We start from the raw sequence: 18796 nt of genomic DNA, 5'->3' as shown, positions 1-18796 counted from the left end.
GTTTCCTGGCCCTAGAATGCACTTAAACCCAGGACTTGACTCAAAATCCTCTATCTGGAAAACACTATCTTTCTAAATTAACCTTTGGTCACTTTTATTATTGCTATGTCTGTTCTTTACGTTGCATCAAACTCTAAGACAGGACGTCTCAATCTCAGCACTACTGACATTTTGGACTGAAAATTTCTTGGTTGTTGGGAGCTGGATGTCTTTGGCAGTATCCCTGGCTTCTACCCCACTATATGTCAGGAGCACCCACCCTTCAAGTTGTGACACCAAAAATGCTTCCAGACATAGTCGCAAATGTCCCCTGGGGGAAAATCACCCAGGGTTGAGAATCAGTGTTCTAAAAAAAGGGAAAAGGCAAATTCCTGCATTAACCCTGAAGGAACACTGTTTTGAAAGGAGTTATGGAATCTTATAAGTATTTTTACCTGCATGATTCTTGGACTCTACCAGCTCAGGCTAAAGTCAGCTCCAGTGTCTCATCTCACATTATTTGCTCTGTGCAGAACACTGTACCAGTTACACATACATTACATATCCAAGATTTAGGGAAATGGGGAAGGAGAATAAACCTTGCCCTCTACAAAAATGAGTCCACTTCTCCCTTAGTGAAATTCACTTTTGCCTCAGAGGAAAAGAGCCACATGAGGCTGCTCAGTGAGAATGGATATTCAACAGGGAACAGGGGTAATTGAATACGATGCTGATTTTATTCCAACTAAATAAAGCAGCACATAAGTCATCTGGGCAATAAGCTTAACTCAAGGCGCAAAAACCAAGAAACAAGTATCTTTGTTTGTTTGTTTTAATTATTAGTCACAGTCTATGGCTCTCTTCCATACCTCATCTCAGAAAATGTGGGTTAACATTTCACACAGAGTAACACAGGAAAAGAGAAAAAGGGAAGATGAAATTCATTTAGTGTGCAGTTAAAGGTGGTTTCTCCAATTTCTCTTCTGTGAACTGTTCCATCAGCATGGTCCACTTTGGATTATTTTAATATCATGACCATCTTCCCTGCAAAATGAACAACCATAAAAACACATTTATTACCTACCATATTGAAACTGTCCCCCTCTTTGTATTAAAAGGACCCACGTCATTATACATTAGATTCTTTCCAGGGTGACACTTAATTAGTCATTTTTAAAGCTAAATCTAGGAAATTATGAGGGCAAAAGCCCAACTCTGCCATTTTTTTTCCTAACCCAATGGCACAAGGAACTATCCCCAAAGAATCACTCTGAGAAGCCCTAGTAATTTCCTGAAGACTGAGTTCAGAGAATGGACCCCTGAAATACCAAGCAGCATACCTGGAGGGGGAGTCATGATCACCTGAACTGGTCAGGTATGTTACATGAAGGGCATCAGGTATAATATCAATACACTTATTACTGAGCATTCTAACAGCTAGAGTTATTAAGATCTGTTTTCTGACCAGTAGTGCAGGCTGTGTAGGTTGCCTGTACATGCCCTCTGAATTTAATAGCACGTTTACTACTCCACAGAGTTTAACTACTAAATATATTCTTAATTTTGGGAAACTACCCATCCCTGGATTGTACCATCACTTCATTATTTGGTCTATAATTGATTAATCACTCACCTCATTCTCTAACCTTGACCTAGAAAATGTACTGAAGGAGTCTGTGTCTTTTTAAATGTCAGTCTTAAAATAGAACTACTTATGTCTCATTTGATTCTTATGTCCAAGAGTCACAACTTCCTAAGTTATCAAAATGCAAGATAAGAACTAAAGAAAACTTGGCTAGTTTATACTGTAAAATTGTTACCTGATTTTCATGCACAGAGTACACTCATTGGGATACGTGGACATGTCACTTCCACACACGGGGTTGAAGTCCCTGGGACATCCTGGTAATTTATACTGATCGCAGTTTGGCTAGAAAAGAGAAAGGAAGACAGAAATTGGAGAATAACTTGAGACGTTCTCATCACAAAATAGCTCAGGGGAAGACAAAGTCCCAAGTTTCCCTAGATTTCCTAGAAACAGCCTACAGAAAGATTTCTATTTTCCACACACAAAAAAAAGTTTTTCTAATGCAAAAATCAGATGCAGTGTTGAAGCAATGGTTCAATACCTGCTATGTAAGAAAAGGACCTCAGAGGAAGGTTCTGTCTGGCTGATTTTTAAATGAAAGTCCAAGACATGTCACCAAACCTACTTTACTATCCTCCAGCTTCATAATTTGCTCTTCACTACCACCTCCATGAGAATGTCCTGTTACATTCCACCTAATCCCTGGGCATAATGCCCAGACACACTCGGGAATCCTGTCTGGACTTTTAAGATACTGGCATTGAAGCAACAGCATTAAAGAAAGCAGTAGGTTCAGAATTAGATCTCAGGGGTTGTTATGGGTTTAATTGTGTCCACCCAGAAAGATATGTTAAAGTCCTAACCCCCAGTACCTCAGAATGTGACCATATATGGAAATAGGGTCTTTATATAGGTAATCAACTTAAGGTTAGTAGAATTGGCCTTAATCCAATATGACTGGTGGCCCTATAAAAAGGGAAAATTTGGACACAGAGTCACACACAGAGGGAAGATCGTGTGAAGACATGGAGAGAATGCCATTTACAAGCCAAGGAATGCCTGGGGCTACCAGATACTAGGCGAGAGGAATAGAACTTCCTCTCTCGGAAGGAAGCAACCCTGCCAACACCTTGAGTTTGGACTTCTAGCCTTGAGAACTGTGAGACAATTCATTTCCGTTGTGTAAGCTACTCGGTTTGTGGCTTTATTACGGCAGCCCTAAGAAACCGATATGGGGTCATGGAACTCAACCCTCAGATTTCATGGAATTGAGGCCGGATAGGTAACATGTCTTGTGCATAGCCACTAGTCTCTAGCAGGGCCAGGACTAGAAATGGTCACAATGGTCACACCATGGTGTGCAGAGTCCCACTTTAATAACAGGTTAAATATATGGCCTGCTGTATTTCTGTTTTGTGTGTGCATATATGTTTTAGTAAATAGTGATTACCTTTCCTCACTTCAGAGTAAGTCACACTGTTTAGCACTCTTAATAAATGAATTACACATTTCTACTGACATTATCTGGATTTATAAAGTGCTAAGCAGGGCTGGCCTTGGGCCAAACTCTGAAGTAAAGAAATTTTTTGACCCTTTCCATCCTCCGTTCAGCCCTCTATCTCCATTTCAGAGCCTAATGTGTTTCTTGCAGCTCCAGGCTCACTAAGATGATGCCTTCCAGGGCTTCCACAGGAGAGTAGATGCCCTCTTATCCAATGAGATTGGGACAAGTTGTTCTTGGTCATTTAACTGAAAAAGTCAATTAAAGCACGTAAACAGTAACACAAAATATAACATACCCTAAATATTTTATCTTAAAACATATAAATGAAAATAAAATTGCCATTCTTTTGATGTAAGGCAATGACAAGGCACATGGCCAGCTGTAATGCTACCCACACTAAGATAACCTCCCTTGCAGCTAGTTATGACCACATGATCAAGATCAGGCTGATGGGATACGAGTGGAATTATTGTGTAGTAGCTTCTGGGAACCTCCTTTAAAAGAAAGTTGGTACCTGTCCTCTGCTTCTCCCAATTTTTATTCTCCTTTGTCCATTCCTCCATCCTGCTCCTGGGTGCATGGAGCTCTACTTTTTATCTTACAGACCAGGAAGACAAAGGCCACATCCTAAGATGGCAGCTCTGCGAGCTGTTATTTTGAGTCGTTGTTTCTTGCAGCTGAATCTAATCCTACCTGACACAAGACATAAGACTTTTCCTATCAATGTTTCAACTAGAGTTTTGTGTACTAACACTGCAAAAATCATACCCACAATAAATCACCTATGATTTCTTGTTTTGATTTCTTTAAAATGGAATTTCTCAACCCCATTCATATTTTGGACCAGATAATTCTTTGCTGTGTGAGGCTGTGCACCGTAGGATGTTTAATAGCATCTCTGTTCTCTATCCACTAGATGCCAGTGACAACTCCCTGGTCATGACAATCAAAATGACAGTCTAAATGTCTGCTGGGGAGTAAAACTGCCCCTTTTTAAATATGGTGAGACTTTATAGACACTGGCACAGCAAGGTAATATACAATTTAAAAAAATAATTCCCCAATTATTTTCAGTTGTTTTACCTACACCTAATTCAATTTGTTTTTAGCATTTTGTCTTTCAGCAAGTCTTTCAAAAGCATTTGACACATTTCTCATACAAACAGCTTTATTTCTTTACACTCATGTTTATGCTGTCTTTACATTTTTAATTAAAATAGGACTGGCAACTGGCATAATAGGCTTGTGAACACACACACCTGAGTCTTGGTCAGCACATAACACCACTGATGGAAAATAAGCTTTACTGGCATACAGGAGAGTAGTTAAGCAAGAAGGTAACCTGTCTATAACCAGTGAGTAATCGATCTGCTGTGGGAATTGTTCAGAGAGAAAGGAGAGGGTCGTATGTGAGTCTGCTGAAGTGGAGGATGCCTGATTGAGTTTTTACTGTTATTATCCCCCATTTTCTGAAAGAAAATCAAACCCAAGAAAACTGAGTCATCTGATCAAAAGTAGTATTGGGCACCCATTAAATGCTGAAGACTGGGTATCAAATAACAAATAAGACATCATCCATGACCACAGGAGTATACCGCCTACTAGGGGAAGACAGGCAATTACAATTCAGTGCTCTGATGGATTAGTGAAGAGCACCAATCTGGAGTCAGAATGCCTGGGTTGGACCCATAGTTGCACCATTTCCATGTGACCTTGACCAAGGGGATAATAATGGTACCTACTTCATAGTGCTATAAAAAGTTAAATGAGGGAATTCCCTGGCGGTCCAGTGGTTAGGACTCCACACTTTCACTGCCAAGGGCCTGGGTTCAATCCCTGGTTGGGGAACTAAGATCCTACAAGCCTTGCTGCGTGGCCAAAAAAAAAAAAAAAATTAAATGACTTATTCTATATAAAGAATTTAGAACAGTGCTTGGCACATAGTAAATGGTATCTAAACATTTAGTGTTGAAGAAAATCAGAATATGTCACCCCCAAAATATGGCTCTATGACAAAAATTATTTTGAGCTAAAGGCAGTTAATATGCAGCTCTCTCTCTCTTCCCCTTTTCTGCCTAAAGGCAGGATATAAATTCTCCTTTAGTGGACATGACTCTGGACTCTTATCAGCCCAGCAATGGCACCTGAGGAATCTGCAAACAAACCTTACTCCATTAGTTCCCTCCCACTATTTATCTTCCCACTGTTTGCCACCCTTGGAAGCCTAAAACCATTTTCCTTTGTCCTGTCATTTATCTACAAACTTATTGCTCTCTGGTAAAGATGTTACATAAGGCAGATTTCTAAGCCGCCTCTTTGAGTTACTCTTCTCTTGAGTGCTCCCATGTGTATGCACAATGCACATGTTTATAAACGTTTGTTTATTTTTCTCTTGTTAACCTGTCCTTTGTTATAGGGGCCCCAGCTGAGAACTTAGAAGGGTAGAGGAAAAATCTTTTTCCTCCCCTACACTAGCATGGTGGTGATGATAATGCAGTGTAGTTTGAATGGAAGCACAGAGAAAGTGCATTTATGTCTGCTTTGGAGGAAGAAAACAGGGTGGGAAGGTTTCCTGGAAAAGGTCTACACTGAATTGAATACTCAAAATTACCTAACCCACGGAGGTCAATATCCCCATATGTAAAATAATAATATCTATCTATCTTACAAGGTCACTGTGAGAATTGAGAGACTGCATATACAAATGGACAGTGTCAGACCACATGTTAAAATAGAACTCTGACCCATAACCTGTAGCAACTTGCCCAGGAAACCAACCCATTACTTAGAATAACCAACCCAAGAAGCCAACCTGCTATAAATTAGACTTGTCAGAAGTCAGATGGTTATCTCTAGTGACAGTCCAATAAGCCAAACAGTAAGCTCTGTAACAATTGGCCAAAATGGCCAGAACTTGATTAATAACTGATAGTTTCCCTAAATTTTTGTTCCTGCTTCCAACTTAGGACCAATCAGAGAAAGCCAATATGCCCTCCTAACCAATCACATAGGATTCCTGCCTTTAGTTACCCACTTACAGCCTCCCCATGCCAACAGCCTTGATCAGGGCACACCTGATGCCTTCCCTTTTTCCCACTGTAAAGCTTTCCCACTCCTCTGCCTTTGAGTCTCGGCCAAAATGCAGGTGATATGCCTGATTCACTTGCTTCATCAAGCTCTGAATAACTAGCTTTTGCTTGTTCTCATTTGGTTGGCCTTCCCTTGCTTCCACAGAAGTTAATTTGATAATATACATAAAATGTCTACTACAAGGTGTAACTATTAGGGAAACAAAGCCCTGAGGCCTTCAAGGCCTGAGCTATTGTCAACCAAATTTTACATTGTGATCCGTATCAAAAAGCCTGCCTGAGAATCTGGTTTCTAAAGAAGCAGTCTACTGTTTCGAAAGTGGCAGGTAAGACCTGAAAACCAGCCCCCAACCCAAACTGTTGAGGGCTTCGCTGTATCAGTAGAAACAATACAAGTGGTTTCCTACTTACTGTTCTGTATTCTGAAGGGTGAGCAAATTGAGTGTTCAAAGAGGCTGCAAGAAGGAAACAGACACTTTAAAGCATGGGGTTAATTAAGGTCAATTCTTGTTCATAAGGGTTTTTTAAAATTCAGCTTGTGATTTATACAGGCCACGTGTCTCCCTTTCCCTCCGATGCCTAGCTTCTTTGAACCCCCCTAAGAAGTATGTTCAGTTGTGTTCTGGCACCTCTCCTAGCAGGCACACAGAGGACATTTGGTATCGGTTCCGTAACTGACCACGCTAATAGGATTGCTTGGGAAACTTTGGAGCTACCGAATAAAAGTTAGAGAAGAAACTCAATAATTCACGATGTTCTTTTCCTCTGTGGCTCAAGGTAATAAATGCAAAATTTGACATTAGGTGTTACCGCTTTAACTCCATTTTAAGTGGACATCAAGTCTGGCTGGACTAAGGCCCCTTTCTCATGAGCCCGAGTGCCCGGCGCACTTGGCATTCACAATTCCTGATTTCGGTACATCTCCTGCTGAGGTTCTGTAGGGCCCCTGGTACATAAAAACCCAACTCCCGATCTTGGGCTCCAGGAAATCTGCTTTAAGGGAGAAAGAGCAGACAGCAGGGTCACTAAGAAGATGCTGGGAACGAAGCCCAAGCAAGAACTAAAGAGGGTTGCTGGCTTCACAACGCCAGCCCCGCACACCCCCAAGGTTCGTGTCCCTAGACAACCGCGGGGCGGGCCTGGAACCGCCAGTAACGGGTGCGCGGAGGGGCGCCAAGGCCGCCCGGACCCGGGCAGGGGCAGTCGCCAGCGAGACTCCCTCTCGGTAACTCCTCGGCCGGTCCTCCGCGGAGCAGGCCCACAGGTGAGCGTTACCTGCCGAGTCCCAGCAGACCAGGAGCAACAGCCCCAAGCGCAGTGCCTCGAGCGCCATCCTCCGCGGCCGGCGGTCGGGTCCCTGCGCTCCAGCGCCCGCGCGACACGGACAGCGCCCTCGGGTCGGACACGCGACGGGGTGGGGTGAAGGAGGGGCGGGTAACAGAAGGAAGAACGGAGCAGGTAGGAGGAGGGGGGAGGGGCAGGAAAGGACGCGTGGGGGGGAGGGGGAGGGGAAGGCAGAGGAGGGGTGGTGGCTGGCCCCCCATCTCACCCCGCTGAGGATGAGAGTAAGCAATTAAAGGGCCACCTCTCCCTGCAGCAAACAAGAACCGTGTAAGAGGGCTTCCCTGGTGGCGCAGTGGTTGAGAATCTGCCTGCCAATGCAGGGGACACGGGTTCGAGCCCTGGTCTGGGAAGATCCCACATGCCGGGGAGCAACTAGGCCCGTGAGCCACAACTACTGAGCCTGCGCGTCTGGAGCCTGTGCTCCGCAACAAGAGAGGCCACGACAGTGAGAGGCCCGCGCACCGCGATGAAGAGTGGCCCCCGCTTGCCACAACTAGAGAAAGTCCTCGCACAGAAACGAAGACCCAACACAACCAAATAAATAAATAAATAAATAATTAATTAAAAAAAAAAAAAAAAAAAAAAGAACCGTGTAAGAGCCCTGGATAAGCTTGTGGGCTCTCAGTCAACCTCAGTTTCTTCAGCATCTGCTCTGTACCAAGCAGTGCTTGGGGCTGAACTTAAAGGCGTCCCTGCTGTCTGGAAGCTTTCCAGTGTAGGAGTTGGGGGAGAGGTAACAGGGGGAACTCCAAAACAAGTGAATACAATAATTTTGAAAATTAAGTGCTAGAGAGTTGGGAGGGGGGAGGAGAAGACTTTCCTTTGGGAGGTCAGGAAAAGCCTTTCAGAGGTAGTTAAGCTGAAAGCTGAAGGATGAGAAGGAAGCCTGGTGAAGACCCTGGGGTATTCCAGTCTGAAGGAAAAGCGACTGCAGAAAACTAGAGGCAGGAACCAACTCATTGTGTTCAGATGGAGCCCTAGGTGAGGGAGGGGGAACGGGGAGGGTGATGGAACCACAGGGTCATGAACATGTGTGGTCATGTAGGCCATGATAAGGGGTTTGGATTTGTTCCTGTTGCAGTGGGAAGCCAGTGGAGGATTTTAAGCAGGGGCATGGCCCTGATATGACTTATGTCTTAAGAGGTTGGATGAAGAATGGAGGAGATAGGTAAGAGTGGAGGCGGGGGGAGAAATTCAGTGGCTTTTACAGAAATCCAGGCAAGGGATGGTGGCAGCTTGAACTGGTGGCTAACAGGGGATTGGTGAGAAGTGGTCAGATTCAGGATGTCTTTTGGAGGCAGAACCAAGTGGAGTGAAGAGAAGAATCAAGGATGCTTCCTGGGATTTTGTCCTGAACAGGTGGATGTGTGGTGATGCCATTTCTGTGATGAAGAACGTTTGGAGAGGATGCCTATTAGACCTCCAAGTGGACATGTGGACAAGGCAGTTGGAATTGCAAATTTGGAGCTTGAGATATAAATTGCAGAAGTTATCAGCATATCAATGGTAGGCTGACCCAAAGCCCAGGGGAAGAGTACCGCATGGGTCAGAGGTCAGAGCCCTGGGGCACTACTGTGTGCAGAACTCTGACAGATATGGAGAACAAGGAACAAGCCAGTGAAGGAGGAAGAAAACCAAGCTAGAGTCTGGGGTTCCTGCTGCAAGGTTGGGAATTAGGAGGACTGAGCATTGTCACGAGCTTTGGCGAAATTGTAGTCACTGACGACCCTGATAAGATCTTTTTCAGAGAAGTGGTAGGTTCCAGAGCCCAAATGGCCTGGCTGAAGGAATGAGGTGAGAAAGTGGTGACAGAGAGTGTAGACAGTCCTTGTGAGTTTTGCTATGAAAGGGGAGCCAGAGGTGGGCAGTGAGTAGCCTATGAAACTTCCGAGTCTTCTGGGGATCATGTCAAAAACCTTCGAGTATCTTCCCGCCTCCATTGTCTTAGGAGGAAACCAAAGTTCTTACTATGGCCGCCAAGGCCTCTGCTGGTCTCTTACTGCTCTCCCCTGACTCACTCTTCCCCAGCCCCACCGGGCTCCCTGTTCCCACCCTAGTGCCTTTGCACTTGCCTTTCCCTCTGCTTACATATCTATGGAGCTCCCTCCTCCCCTTCCTTCTGTCGCAGCTCACATGTCCCCACATCAGAAGTGCCTTCCCTGACCATCCTGTAAAACCATAGTGCCCCTCCTTTCTATTCTCCTTAGCCTGCCTTATTTTCCCTCCCCCATAGGGTTTATCTCAACTTGACTTTTTGAAAAAATTTATTTATGACACCCGCATGTCAGTTCCTAAAGGGGAGTGATTCTTTTTTGGTTCATGCCATATTTCCAGCACCTAGAAGAGTACTGCTCAACAAATATTTGTTAAATGAATAAATGAATTCCTACGGAGTCGGGACCTTAGCTTACCTAAAAGTATGGTCCACAGAAAAAAAAAACAAACCACCAGTATGCATAAACAAAATGGCTCTTTGGTTAAGAAGGAATTAAACCTTGATTTCTGGTTTTGCATGCATTCATTTCTTAGTATACCATGGCTATAAAGAGTTTTGCAGTCAAATACTTGCTCTGCAAGTTACTTAACAAGCTCTGAATCTCAGAGCTTCTACTTTTGCCTTCCCTTATAAAATGGGTATTATAATAATAGAATCTTGGGAGTATTAAATGAGAAAATGTACATAAAGAACTTAGGACACAGTGGACTCAATAAATTTTTGTCTCTTGCCATCTTCTCTATGATGGCATCTGTAACAAAGACAGTTATTCAGTTTGTAAGTGATTAGGCACCTGCCCCGAACTCACATCACGTTGGCCATTGTGTTGTTACAGAGCTGGACATCACGAGCCTATAGGCAGTGACATTTTCTATTTTTCTTACTTCTCTAACCCTAGTTTCTAGCACTGTGCCTGACACAAGCTCAATAAATATTTGGTGAATAAGTAAATCTTTGAAATATTAAACAGACATCACAACAGGAAAGTAGACCAAAAAAAGAGGAAAACATAGGACCCAGGAAACAGGAATTCCAACCCAAGAGAGAAACAAAGGAATTAGTAGGCAGCAGTATAGCAGTCCTAGAGTTCAGCCAATCCAGAATGGAACAAGCAAGAGGCCCCTGGAGGCAGGTTCTAGAGGAGGAAGTAGATAGAGTAAGAAATGTGTCTTACAGTAATTGAGATGAGATTGACATCAAAGGGGTAAAGTTTAGGGATTGATGTGCAACAAGTACATAGAAAACTAAGCAAATAAAAAAGACAGTAATTGGCTTCAGGAAAAACAAAGTTGTTCAAAGTTGTTCAGTCATTGATCTATCCAAAAGTATGATTCACTATTTTGGGAGAATGGGAGGAGAGGAAGTGTGTATGTGGGCAGTGCGAGTGATGGGAGGCATGACAGAGTTACATCTTTCAGAGTAAAAGTCAAGGGATGAAATCTAAACCTGAACAACCAAGAAGAAGAGGCCTTATATACGTATTATTTAGAGACGGGAAGTTAACTGCTCAAATAATTAGTTAAAAGAGTACAAATCGGATTCTTCCAGGAATTGGAAAATGAGGCAGGAGGGATGGAGTAGGAGCAGCCCGCTGCTACTTTCTTAACAAACTGTGCATGTGTCATGGGCTGAACTGGGTCCCTGCCCCAAAGTTATGTTGAAGTCCTAATACCGAGTACCTCAGACTGTGACCATATTTGGGGATTTAATTAAGTTAAAATGGGGTCATTAGAGTGGACCCTAATCCAATATGACTGGTGTCCTTATAAAAAGATATTAGGACACAGACAACACAGAGGGGTGAGCGTGTGAGGACACAGAGAGAAGATGGCCATCTGAAAGACAAGGACGGAGGCATCGGAAGGAAACAAACCTTGATCTTTGACATCTAGCCTCCAGAACTGTAAGATAACACATTTTTGTTGTTTAAGCTACCTGGTCTGTGATATTTTTCTAGGACAGCCCTAGCAAACTAATACAGCATGTACAGTGTTTAAAAAATTAAAAGTATCATTTTGTATTACAAGAATAATATTTTAGGGCTTCCCTGGTGGCTCAGTGGTTAAGAATCTGCCTGCCAATGCAGGGGACACGGGTTTGAGCCCTGGTCGGGGAAGATCCCACATGCCATGTAGCAACTAAGCCTGTGTGCCACAACTACTGAGCCTGTGCTCTAGAGCCCGCAAGCCACAACTACGAGCGTGTGTGCCGCAACCACTGAAGCCCGCGCGCCTAGAGCCTCTGCTCCACAACAAGAGAAGCCACCACAATGAGAAGCCCACGCACCATAATAAAGAGTAGCCCACACTCACCGCAACTAGAGAAACAACGCAGCAACGAAGACCCAACGCAGCCAAAAATAAATAAATAAACACTATTTTTAAAAAAAAAGAATAATATTTTAAGAAATTAGCAAATAAAAGAAAGGTTATTCTGAGACTCATTCATCAATGACCTCTAACAGTACCTCGTATAGTATGAGAACATTTATTTACTGATTATTTTTTTTCCCTTGAGAAACTCCCTTTGACATATTGACTGATTCTACAATACATACAAATTTTTGTGGCTATTCAGCAAACCTTAATGAGAGATTTAGAGATGAGAAATGATTTGACCAAAGAGGGACAACAAGTTAGTACATTGGCAGATCTGTTTCTTTTCTGCCTCTTATATCTGTGTGTCAGTGTTGATCTGTGTCATACTCCCTGGTTCAGTCCAGGTCTAGTCTGGAAAATACAGTCTACATCAAACAAAAAGATTCCTAAGCCCAAGCAGGTAGTTCACTCATTTGGAATAACATATGCCCTTCATCCACATTCCCGCATAATCACAGAAGTGGGACTAGGCCAAGTAAGTAATTATGAAAACTATCCTGTATTTGTGTTCTCCCTCAGCTCTTTGTTTAGTTGGGCTCAGCTCTATTTGGTGATGTCTACTGCCATCTAGTGGAAATGAATTGACATTTTAACTAGTGCCTCATTTTTATGGTACTTTAGTTTTCGAAGAGCTCTCATTTATCTTCACAATAACCTATGAAGTAGACATTGTTATTCCATTTTGCTTTAACTTTTTCGAAATACTTAATATTATTGAGCTTATTGTGCTTCAGACACTATACATGAATTATCATATTTATTCCCCGTATCAATTTTTTTTTTAATTTATTTATTTTAGGTTGCGTTGGGTCTTCATTGCTGTGCGCAGGTTTTCTTTAGTTGCAGCGAGTGGGGGCTACTCTTTGTTGTGGTGCGCGGGTTTCTCATTGCAGTGGCTTCTCTTGTTGCGGAGCACAGGCTCTAGGTGTGCGAGCTTCAGTAGTTGTGGCACGCGGGCTCAGTAGTAGTGGCTCGCAGCTCTAGAGCGCAGGCTCAGTAGTTGTGACGCATGGGCTTAGTTGCTCCACGGCATGTGGGATCTTCCCTGACCAGGGCTCGAACCCGTGTCCCCTGCATTGGCAGGCGGATTCTTAACCACTGGGCCACCAGGGAACCCACCCCCCTTTTCAATTTTGTGTGATCTGTGCATATTGCCTGTGTTGTTATCCCATTTACAGATGGGAAATCTAAGGCTTAGAGAATTTAAGCCTTAGATTTAAACTTAGTAGGAATCAGGATTCAAACCCAGGGGAGGCACACATCACTAATACAAACCTTCTCCTCCCCCTCCTTCTCCTTCTCCTCCTCCTCCATTTTCTTCTTCCCCTCTTCATCTTCATCTTCATTATTGCAAACATTGTGATTATGTGCCAGGCATTTTCCTAAGTCCTGTGCAGGTATTATACAACTTAATCCTCACAACAACTCTTATGAATTAAGTATAATTATTATTCCCGTTTCATCGATGAGGAAATCAAGGCACAGAGCAGTTAACTGAGGTCATCAGCTAGTGAAAACATAGCCAGAATTGGAACCCAGAGAATTTGGGGTTTTATATTTTATTTATTTATTTATTTATTTATTTATTTATTTATTTATTTATTTATTTATGGCCACACTGCACAGCTTGTGAGCTCTTAGTTCCCCGACCAGGGATTTAACCTGGGCTCTGGCAGTGAAAGTACCAAGTCCTAACCACTGGACCACCAGGGAATTCCCTGTTTTAATATTTTTAAAAATTTAAATAAAGTTAACATTTGCTTCTCTGAAATCTATGAAGTGAGTCTTTTCTTCCTCATTTCTTATTTTGTTTTCTAGCTTTATTGAGCTATCACTGACATATAACATTGTGCAAGTTTAAATATACAGTGTGATGATTTGATACACATAATATATGTGAAATGATTACAACGAAATACTTAACACATCCATCACCTCACATAATCACAAATTGCGTGTGTGTGTGTGTGATGAGAACATTTAAAATCTATAATCTCAGCAATTTTCGAGTATACGATACAGTATTGTTTTTTTTGTTTTTTGCTTTTTTTTAAACGTGATGATCCATTTATTTATTTATTTATTTTTGGCTGTGTTGGGTCTTCGTTTCTGTGCGAGGGCTTTCTCTAGTTGCGGTGAGCGGGGGCCGCTCTTCATCGCGGTGCGCGGGCCTCTCACTATCGCGGCCTCTCTTGTTGCGGAGCACAGGCTCCAGACGCGCAGGCTCTGTAACTGTGGCTCACGGGCCCAGTTGCTCCGCGGCATGTGGGATCTTCCCAGACCAGGGCTCGAACCCGTGTCCCCTGCATCGGCAGGCAGACTCTCAACCACTGCGCCACCAGGGAAGCCCGATACAGTATTGTTAATCGTAGTCACCATGCTGTACGTTAGATCCCCAGAGCTTTCTCATCTTATAACTGGAAGTTTGTACCCTTTGACCAACATCTCCCCATTTCCCCACCCATACAGCCCCTGGCAACCACAATTCTTATTCTCTATTTCTATGAGTTTGGGTTTCTTTTACATTCCATCTGTCAGTGAGGTCATGCAGCGTCTGTCTTTCTCTGTCTGGCTTGCTTCACTCACCACACCACAGGGCCCTCAGGGGAACCCCAGGGAGCATTATATTATTCCAGACCCCATGCTCTCAACAGTAAGCAGTTTCAGAAATAAAGTTAATTTGTCTCCTCATTACAAAATTAATACATATTTAGGAAAGCAGAAAGAAAAAAAACACTCAAAATTCTGTCTCCCGGGACTTCCCTGGTGGTCCAGTGGTTAAGACTCTGCGCTTGCTCCCAATGCAGGGGGCCCGGGTTCGATCCCTGGTCAGGGAACTAGATCCCACATGCACGCCGCAACAAAGATCCCGCATGCCCCAACTAAGACCCAGCACAGCCAAATAAACAAATATTAAAAAAATAAAAAATTCTGTCTCCCAAACACAATCAAAATTAACATTTGGTGTCTTTCTCCTAGACAAAATTCTAAGCTACTTTGATTTTAATATAGCTGTGATTGTACTATAAAAACCATTTTGGGTTGTTCCTTTTATTTAACATTTTAACTTTGGCATTTCCAATATCCCCAAACTCTTCATAATTGTTACTGTGAATAGGTCCTTTATTAACATTATAACTTGTGTAATGCCTTCTATGGGTCAGGTACTGGTGTAAGGAATTTCTATGTATTTATTCCTTTAATCTTCACAACAAACCCCATAGGATAGAGAGTATTTTTAGCCGTATTTAGTTGGGGAAACTCAGACACAGCTGGTAAGTGACGCAGCTTGGATATGAACCTCCACAGTCTGGCTCCAGAGTCTATGTCATCATCTAACTGAGGAAGCAAGGATTTAAATTGTTTATATTTTGAATCAGTTACTAAAAGGCACATGGAGAAGCACTAACAGTTTTACCATTAAATTGTAAGAAAACTTTATGCAAAAAATAATAATGATGGTGATTAATGTGTCACTTATTAAAAAGGCAAAATTTGCATATAATTAGATAAAGCCCAGAAAATAGAGGAGAGTATTAATAGTCACCATTTATCAAGTAATAGCTATGTACTTTTACATACGTTATCTCTAATCTTCACTGCGACCCTGTGAAATAGTTAATATTATTCCCTGTTCATATGATGAGGAAAGGAAACCAGAGAGGAGTAATTTGCTCAAGATCACAAAGATAATACGTGCTGAAGCTGGGTTCACTCACAGATTTTTTTTACTTTAACCTTAAGTTCTCATCTTCAAGCTAAACTCTAGAGCTGCATTTTCTAATACTGTAGGAATTAGCCATGTGGCTATTGAACACTTGAAATGTGACTGGTGTGAAGTGAGATGTGCTGTAAGGGTAAAATACACACCGAATTTCAAAAACTTAACAGAAAAAAGAGTGTAAAATATTTCAATGATTTTTATATGGATAACACGTTGAAATTATAACAGTTTGTATTTATTGAATTCAGTAAACTATGATGACAATTAATTTCACATGTTTCTTTTCACTTTTAAATGTGGCTGCTAGAAATTTCAGATTACACACGTGGCGCACATTATATTTCTATTGCTTAGTGCTGCTATAGACCAGCACCTCTTAAACTTTAATGTGCCGATGAGTCACTTGGGGATCTGAATTAAAATACAGATTCTGGGCTTCCCTGGTGGCGCAGTGGTTAAGAATCTGCCTGCCAATGCAGGGAACACAGGTTCGAGCCCTGGTCCGGGAAGATCCCACATGCGGTGGAGCAACTAAGCCCGTGTGCCACAACTACTGGACCCCGAGCGCCTAGAGCCTGTGCTCCGCAGCAAGAGAAAGCCTGCGCACGGCAATGAAGCGTAGCCCCGGCTCACTGCAACTAGAGAAAGCCCGTGCGCAGCAACTGAAGACCCAACCCAGCCAAAAAAATAAAAAACAATAAATCAATAAATTAAAAAATAAATTAATTAAAATAAAATAAAATACAGATTCTGATGCAGGAAGTCCAGGGTAGGACCTAAGATTCTGCGTTTCTAACGCGCTCTCAATGAAACCAACGCTGCTGGTCCAGGTGGAACACGTTGAGGAGCAAGGTTCTAGATGGGAGGGAGGCGGGGGAGATCAGCATTAGAACCCTCAGCAACACCTGTGTTTGGGGGAGTAAAGGGAGGCTCCGACGTGCCGAAGGGAGAGGTGGCCTGAGAAGGTCCTTGCAGAGCCAGGACAGTGTGTTGTTGGGGAGGCCAGGGTGGCCGCAGGTCAAGGTGAAATAATCAACAGCAACGCCTGTGAAAAGACTAATCGGGGCCTTGCTGGTTTGTCGACGAAGAGGCTACTGACGAATGCAGCGAGGACAGTTTCCGTGAGTAATGAAAACGGAAAGCAGATGTCCGAATGTTGGGTAATAGGACAAGTGGACCTGGTCGCTCTCTTTTTTCCTAGAACGACAGGGAAAAAACAGTAGCTAAGACTGATGTCAGGGGCAAGTGAGAGAAAGTGGGATGAGGAGCGTAATGGATTATGGGGACACTTGTTTGGTTTGATTTTGCAGGGGGGAGACCTGAGTCTATGACTTATGCAGAAACGGAAGGGTGTGAGGGAGAAGTTGGCCCAGAGAACATGGGCAACTTCTCTAAGTAAAGGAACGGCCTCACTGAATGTCAGCTGTGAGGCCGTGCCAGGAATAAATACGACACAGCCTCTGGCTTCGAGGATCTCACAGTCTCGAGTACTAAGAGACCTGTGTGCCCCTTCCATGAAGCCCTGAGAAGGCAGTAAAGCTGGCATGGATTAGTGATGAGCAATCTCTTCTACACGAGGCCCAAATCAGGAAAGATGTATATGATCCCCAATTTTCCTCGCAGTTACATTTAAGCATTCTATATTTCTTGTATGGTCAGACCACCCAAGATGGCTGTTCTCTTGCTCTCTTGTACATCCCCTGCTGACCAGTACCTGCTTCACCTATACCCTACTCACCTGACCGACCTTCATAGGTACTTGCCCAGACCCCAGCTAGTGATTGTTCTTATCAAAGGGGCAGTGAGGGGTGGGCCTCTCTGCTGGTTTCCCTGCTGATGAGCCAACCTGACTTAACTCCCCCTGTAACTGGTAACCTCCCCTCCCCCTCCCCACGCAGACTGTCACCACGTCCGGCCCACCGTAGGACACACAAGGTGGGGGGTCACTCCAGGACCTTGCTTCAGATGCATAAGCTCCCCTCATCCATTAAATCATTGATGTCTGTTGCTGACTCTGGGCTATTTCTTTGGTCTAGAAGCTGGGCAAGTACAAGCCTTGTAGGCCTGTGGGGTACAGCCCAACATTCTCCATCACATCACAATGAAGGGTTTTATTTTTTAGGCTAAAATTTCACAAACAACTTCACTAGTAACACCCACTGCAGTGACCTTGGTGACAATGAAACCGTGCACCTCAGATTGGGACTTGAACCCACGTGCCGGGACTCAAACCCAGCCAAAACCCTGACTGGGACTTGAACCCATGCAGCTGAGACTTGAACCCATGCGGCTGGGACTCGAACCCAGCCAAAACCCACAGTCTTCCAACTGAGATCACACACCTGTTTTCAGGACTTAATGAAGCTCAGGTTCCTGATGTCTCATTGCAGAAAGAATTTAGTGAGAGACAAAGTGATAGGTAAGAAGTGGATTTATTAGGGAGAAACACACTCCGCATACAGAATGTGGGCCATCTCAGAAGGTGAGAAAAACACCAGGTTATGGTGTTGTCAGTTTTTAGAGGGGTGGGTAATTTCATAGGCTAATAAGTGGGAGGAGTATTCCTGCTATTTCGGGAAGGGGTGCGGATTTCCAGGAATTGGGCCACCGCCCACTTTTTGATCCTTATGGTCGGCCTTGGAACTGTCATGCCGCCTGTGGTGTGTCATTTAGCTTGCTGATGTGTTACAGTGAACATATACTGAGACTCAAGGCCTAGTGGAAGTCAACTTGTCCGCCATCTTAACCTATTTGGTTCTAATCAGTTTGTCATGTCCTCCTGCTATGTCATTCTTTCAAAGGTTGTGCCCTGCCCCCTTCCCTCCTGTTTCAACAGCACCAAGTCTTTGAAGAAATGTTGAGTGAGGTGACACCACGTGGGGTTGGTGAGGTTATGACATAGAGGCAGGGAAGAGATTTGGCTTCAGGATACAGTCACAGACCAGGAACAGCCAAAAACCTCTGGCCCCTCAGAAAAGGCTACTTTTGGTGGCAACTGGAGGAGGGGGGTCTTGTCCTTTTAGTGGGAGCACATGGGGGGGTATGGAGTGAAGTGGCAGTGTGCCAGGCCAGAGTGAGGGGGAGGGGAAGCTGGTGCAGGCGCAAAAGAGAGATTTCTCCCTCCCTTATCTCCTTGTCAGCCTAAAAACAGTTAAAAGAGAAACCCATATCAGGCCCCACCCAGCCCATCTTCT

The 18796-nt window shown here is 43.6% G+C and overlaps 1 protein-coding gene and 1 non-coding gene across 2 annotated transcripts; one reads left to right on the top strand and one right to left on the bottom strand.

The window, feature by feature from the left end:
- Window positions 1-977: 977 nt before the first annotated feature.
- On the bottom strand, window positions 978-7493 carry LOC137763739 (serine protease inhibitor Kazal-type 2-like). The gene is made up of 4 exons (XM_068542196.1): window positions 7436-7493; window positions 6572-6615; window positions 1800-1909; window positions 978-1023 (listed from the first exon to the last, which is right to left on the bottom strand). Exons 1-4 carry the CDS (start codon window positions 7491-7493, stop codon window positions 978-980), a joined length of 258 nt encoding a protein of 85 aa, XP_068398297.1.
- Window positions 7494-14638: 7145 nt separating this feature from the next.
- Window positions 14639-14715, top strand: TRNAA-UGC (transfer RNA alanine (anticodon UGC)). The gene is given in 2 exon segments: window positions 14639-14675; window positions 14680-14715. It is a non-coding gene; the product is annotated as a tRNA-Ala (tRNA).
- Window positions 14716-18796: the final 4081 nt, after the last annotated feature.

This window comes from Eschrichtius robustus, chromosome 4 (genome assembly GCF_028021215.1).
Source record: "Eschrichtius robustus isolate mEscRob2 chromosome 4, mEscRob2.pri, whole genome shotgun sequence".
Taxonomy (NCBI): domain Eukaryota; kingdom Metazoa; phylum Chordata; class Mammalia; order Artiodactyla; family Eschrichtiidae; genus Eschrichtius; species Eschrichtius robustus.
Note: the sequence above shows the minus strand (reverse complement) of the source record. Positions and strands in the feature narration are given on the sequence as shown.